The 6,074-nt window shown below is 37.9% G+C and overlaps 1 protein-coding gene across 1 annotated transcript; it reads right to left on the bottom strand.

Annotated features, from left to right (window-relative positions):
- Positions 1–208: 208 nt before the first annotated feature.
- LOC106130831 (malate dehydrogenase) lies at positions 209–3,857 on the bottom strand. The gene is made up of 7 exons (XM_060947728.1): positions 3,701–3,857; positions 3,124–3,327; positions 2,416–2,610; positions 1,948–2,145; positions 1,440–1,572; positions 881–1,055; positions 209–350 (listed from the first exon to the last, which is right to left on the bottom strand). The coding sequence occupies exons 1-7, from the start codon at positions 3,848–3,850 to the stop codon at positions 209–211; spliced, it is 1,197 nt and encodes a 398-aa protein (XP_060803711.1). The 5' UTR covers positions 3,851–3,857.
- Positions 3,858–6,074: the final 2,217 nt, after the last annotated feature.

The following is a 6,074-nucleotide window of genomic DNA, read 5'->3' as shown; positions in this document are numbered from 1 at the left end:
TTTGGGGTGGTGGTATTATATTCTGCCGGCACCACAAGGTCCATGTGGATATACTTAGATCAATACTTTCTGACATGATAGTAGTGTGTTTTTGGTAGGCACAATTTATTAAACACATAATTGACCCTGAAAAGAAAAAGAGCGAGAAAGTACACAGTTTCATCTTTATTTGCCAAAGACCATACAATATTAAAAACGCTTATAAACGTTATTTCTCAGCAGGTTTACACGGCTTCCCCACAGGGCACGGTGGGGACGCATGTACCTTGTAATACTTGCAGTCCGACAAGCAGTAGTCATCGCCGGTCGCATAGCATCGGCCCAGGCTCAGCATGTCTTCTAGATCACATCTAGAACAAAAAAAAGTCGTCATAATCGCCTATGGTAAGTCAGGTATTGAACGAACCCCGTCTGATCAGCGACCCAAGTTCAAGTACCCAAGTACAAGAAAAGAATCAATTCATCCCCTACAGTTAGTCCCGGTTGCGATCGCCCTGAAGAGCAGCCTGCCTACTAAATGAGTCTCAAGTAATTAAAAGGACCCAAAGAAAGGAATTAGGTTTGGTGGTCTTACCACGAATGGCTCCATTTTAAAGTGCTGGGAACCACAGTGTACGACCTCCATGCTAAGAAATTTTAATTAACCCCTCAACCTTAACGTGTTTGGGTACCTACCTATATGTATAAAATCAAGGATTGTTTTTTCTTCTATATATATCTTTGAATTGTTGATTAAGTGTTTTTTTGGAACTGGGACACCACGCCTTCTTCAACGGTCTCCAGATAATATTCTTCAAAAATGTTCATATTTTTTGCAAAGTCAAGAAAATTAGCTATTTATTCGGATATAACAAAAAAAAACGCCATTCAATAAGCTTACTTGCTGTCAATCAGCAGTCTTTTCTCAGCGTCATTAAGTTCAGGCACAGCATATTCCACAATGCCTCCCTTGCCAACGGTGATAGGGGTGGCGCAGATGGACATGCCGTAACACTTCTCAGGGTCGTTCTGTTCTACTAGTGCGCTGTCTATGAATGTCGGACTTACAAATAGACCTGTAAGTAAAGTTCGATCAAGCTGCTTTTTGATTAAACGTATGATCACGCCTTTTTGAAGGTGCGTACTTTATTGCTTCGTCCAGATTATACCAATATTTTTTATGCAAAATCATCAGTTTAGGGCATTCTTTTTTACCTTTATGTATAGGTGCAGAGAGACAGAAGACAAGATGGTTGAATATTCAAAAGAACATCTACATATATGTGGTACAATATCGGGATGAGGACGCTTTTCTCAGCAAGGAAGAGTTTGAAAAAAAAGATCTGTAATGTTCTCCAAGATTGCAATAGCAAACTAAATTAAAAACGGACAGCGTATATTTGAGATCTACTTAGATTCCTAACCATTGTAAGTTCTACAAAATTTTTTCGCGTACTCACCTTTCATAATGTTAACAACAAATCTGGCCGTAGAGAAGCCGATGGACAGGTGGCCCTGCTCGTTGTTGCTCTTCACCTTGCAGATGATCTCGTCTGCTTCGCGCACCAGCCGAACCAGGCAGTCCACCTGGGTCTATTGTACAAACTGGTATGTGTGTATTTAGTATTCTTATTATAATATGGAACTGTTGGAGTGGGAAGGCCTAGACGAACATGCCTTGATCAAATCGTAGACGTTCTAGCAAAAGGTCTGGTCCGAAACCGACGAGCTTGCATGAATGTGGATGAAGCGAAAGAAGTATGCAGGGATCGTGACAAGTGGAAAGAGGTAGTCTCTGCCTATCCGGGAAAGAGGCTTGATTTATGCATGTATGTATTATAATAAAAAAATGTAAATGAAGTAGATTTTTACCGTAGAAAACTTTACGACATTGTCATTGATCGATATTGGTTCGGGGAGGATACTAGTGGCACAGGAAGAAAGTCGTTATGTGGTAAAGAGTCTCACTTGAGGGATATTGCCAGTTTTAGCAGCGGAGAAGACGGGTACGCGCGTGCAGCGTCCAGTTCCACAGACGACCGGCGTATTGGAGCCGGTGGGGTCCGAACCGGTGATGGCGCAGAACAGCTGATTGGCACGCATGGCGTTGATCGCGTTCACGCCGAGCACGCGCCGACGGTCGTACTTCCCAGCCATTTTCATGGTCTATTTTTTTTATCAAAGATATTATTCAAGTTAACGAAATATCTCAGAATAAACAAATGCCTTCATGGACTGAAATTTGGGAAGAGAAAGATCGAAAGACTCAAAAGAAACTTGGAAGTTTTTGTTGTTAGTCACTGTTACGATTTGAAGCAAGAATAAGTTAACACAATAATGAAGATGAAATGATGTAATAATGATCAAGCTGGCCTAGTTCATTAAACCTGATAGGTAATTTGAACGATTAGAAAAATAGGACAAAAATCAACTAACATTTGCGCACAGCGCAAAATTGCAATCGACTGGCGGCGTTTGCACGGCAATGATTGCTTGCGGACAGAACTGTGCGCATGCGAGGGTGGTGGTGCGCACCATCTGCATGTTCTGGAAGAAGATCTCCCGGTCTGGAGTGTTGCAGCAGGGAGGCATGACGTAGCAGCCGCCACAGATTAGCACCACATCTGCATCCTGTATAATGTTAATCATAATAACATTTGTAAGGTGATTATTAAAAGGCAAACAGCTCAATGTTGTTGTATCACGTCTGCGTCCTGTAATGTTCTGCCTTAAGTAGAATATGTGTTCACAGAAACTGTACCTAAATACTAAGACCAAAATTGTAATCATATTCGAGGAATAAATGATTATGATTAAAGGCTATCAGAAACGTACCTACGTGAGAGCTTGCACAAAGAAATGAGGCCCATGCGTTATGGTTAAGACCAGTATGGTCTACACCAGTTATTCTGGAAACGACATTTCACCAGTCTATGTCCTGATTCATAAAAATAGGTATGGAATGTTAAAACATGAGCACTCGCGCCTGGAGGAGTACAAGCACACAACGTATTTGTAAAAATGCTGTTTTAAGTTCATTATCTTAGGATAGTTAAAAAACCCAAATTCATCAGAAAATTGATCCGTCCAATAATTGAAGGTAAAGATGTACTCAAAAAGTAATTGTAACATAGCTGTACTTACATGAAGCGCATCCCTCAAATAGGCCTTCCCCTGAAACGCCTCAACTTGGGTGCTAGTGTCAATGTGGGCTACATCGTTGGCCACGCCGAGAACCTTCCTCTCAGGATAGTCGTCGTACATGGCGAGTTTCTTGACCAATTTCTGCTGTTTCAGGAATAGACTTGCGATACGGCCTACGTCACTGCCTGCCCCTATCACTGTCACCTGAACCTTTGTTTAATTATCTTTGGATTTGGACAATAATCTTTACTATGATTGTGCATGACCTTAAGTCAGATAATAATTACTCTTGTCTGACCTTTGTAATTTTGTTAACAGGGACCTCAACTTGGATTTTTGTAAAAGCATGATAGCTGTAAATTGCGAAAGTGCTTCTCAAAACTTCCACTGGAAAGTGAGGTCTTATCCAAAGGGTCAAGGCCCACACAAGGTTTTTGTTTTAACTTTGGCACAAAGACTACCGGATAACTAATGCTAGGTTCTTTTATTTCTGGAAATTCTTGGCAGCGAAGACTAGCAAAACTACCTACTTACTTCGTGTAGTCTACTATAGGTACTTTTTAAAAAACCTACCAACCTTTTGTGGCGGAAACCTAGGTGTTGGACAATAAAGTTCGCACTCCCTTTCCATCTGGGCCAGCACATCAGACATTACAAAATTTTGATAAGATGCTTTGGGGACCACCAGCAACGAGCGAGTTACCCGCTGGCAGATCGGACGAAACATTTTTGGTTCTTTTTTGTTTGCTGAGTAAGTTAAAATTACATGTTTTTCTTTTTTTTTGTTGCTTACTTGATGATTTCTGTAAATTTTGTATTAAGTTTGGACATGTGGGTTGAGGAATGTTTGATAGATAAAGTTTGACAAAGTCAGTCATAGTTTTCTATGAAGAGTTTTGGTTTAGAGCACAGAAGTATTGATAACACTGCAAATTCTAATATTTGAAACAATAAAAATCAAGATTCTCTCAAAACTCTGGATTGAACCTTATCTCATTTACCCCACTAGTCCCATTGAGTTGTATATGGTGGGACAAGTAGGAAGATTATGTCCCAGTAATCCCATGGACCACTATAGAATTTCGATTTTTATTGGTTTGACTTACTGCTACTAACTACTTCTGCTAGAAATTCTATGTAGCATTATGGCGACTTATATTTTTGGATATACTTGTACCTCAATTACCATCAGCCAATCACAGTGATTTATTCAACGCGCTCAACCAATAGCAGCGAAGAGTCTAAATCCGCACGCGAAGATTTTATGGATTGGAGCATAAATACTACCTTCGTCTGAACATTTGCCGGAGCAGCAGTTGCCCAGACATAACACCTAGTCTAGCGGAAGTAGTGATCCAACTTAATCATCTCTTGCACTACCGTATAATGAAATAAAACAAATATTTGAACAGACATCAAATTTAATACATATAAGTTTCACCTATATTATGTTTAACATTCATAATGATTATAATATATTGTCTACCCATACACAGGCATACTGTTTATGTATAGATACAACACGGAGGAATTAAAATGACTAGAACTATTAGAGAGTGAAAGCCGTCTAGACGTATTTTCAATTCAACAACGTTACTCCCCTAGTAAGTACAAAACTGAAATTATTAACATCTAAAATTTCTCTTTAAACAATAAATGAGGCTTCTTTTTAATTCAGATCTTTGACATTACAAATGCTGGTACGTTACCTCAGCCTGATTCATTTATTCAAAACTAAGAGACTTGTTGGCTATTTTATTTATGGGACAATTAGTGAACAGGTTATTTTTAGCGGTTTCAAAGCTCTAATATCAAAGCTCAGGATTGCTTGATAACTTAAATTTTTATCAATGTTTGAAACAAGTGATTGCATCCTTTTTTAGAATGTATGGCTATTTCATAAAAACTATTTTCAAATATTTTGACGAATATGTACACGAATTTAGAAAATCATCTCATTTTATGATAATAATATATTTTTATAAAGCTGCCTTCTTTACTCAGTTTAATAAAATTAACAAAAGGCTGTGTCAGCAAAAAAAGAAATTGGTTTTATTCGTATGTATGATGTTTTCTTAGATCCGAACAGTATATATTATGTAAACCAAGCGTCGCATCTAAAAATGCAATCAATATTTTATAGGATACAGAATAAATCTGGCACATTCAACAGGATTTAGCTTTTACATGTGATAGTTATATAAAGGACGTAAATTACAACTAAACAAAACAAAAACAAAATTAAGTATAATATATAAATAAATGAACTTTAACACTTCGATTAAAATTTTTCATCATTTAATGTAAATATATAAATGCCTTCTTAAAACTTTACTTCACAATTTTACACAAAACAACTGGCGGCAACATATGGCATTTCCATTTGTGCATATTGAACGAAATCATATAAATAATGACATCTTAAATAACTAAATATTAGTCTATAATTTGCAAACATATAAATAAAGAAAAACATTTTCCGACTAAATCAGATCAATGAAATCAGATCTATAGTTTCTCGTGAGTTTCTCTACAAATTATACAAGTGAAACAGTCTACAAAAGATGTACTATGTGTCACAGACAGAGGTTTCCATTTTCAATCAACCGTATGTCTGCCTTAACCAAAGGACAGAAAACAATCAGTAATTTTCTATCGAGCTTTCTTTTCTGTGACGAATCACATGATCTTAACAAAATATTTTTCTGCGATTCATATAAAAAAAAAAGAAACATACACCATTCGAACATGTTCTTTTTTCAAAAAGAATAACAAAAGCGCCTAGTTTGAAGGGAACTTAGCGAATTGCGTCGAGAGACGGCTCCCCCCGCTGAAACAACACCGGGTTCCGGTTTGAACCTACTGCAGCTCCGTCGCGTATACTAAACCGTAATATTCACAACCGTCCGCTTGAGACGCTTATAAGTAGATCATAAGAAACGTGACGATCA

The sequence above is a fragment of the Amyelois transitella genome, chromosome 14 (assembly GCF_032362555.1).
Source record: "Amyelois transitella isolate CPQ chromosome 14, ilAmyTran1.1, whole genome shotgun sequence".
NCBI lineage: Eukaryota > Metazoa > Arthropoda > Insecta > Lepidoptera > Pyralidae > Amyelois > Amyelois transitella.
Note: the sequence above shows the minus strand (reverse complement) of the source record. Positions and strands in the feature narration are given on the sequence as shown.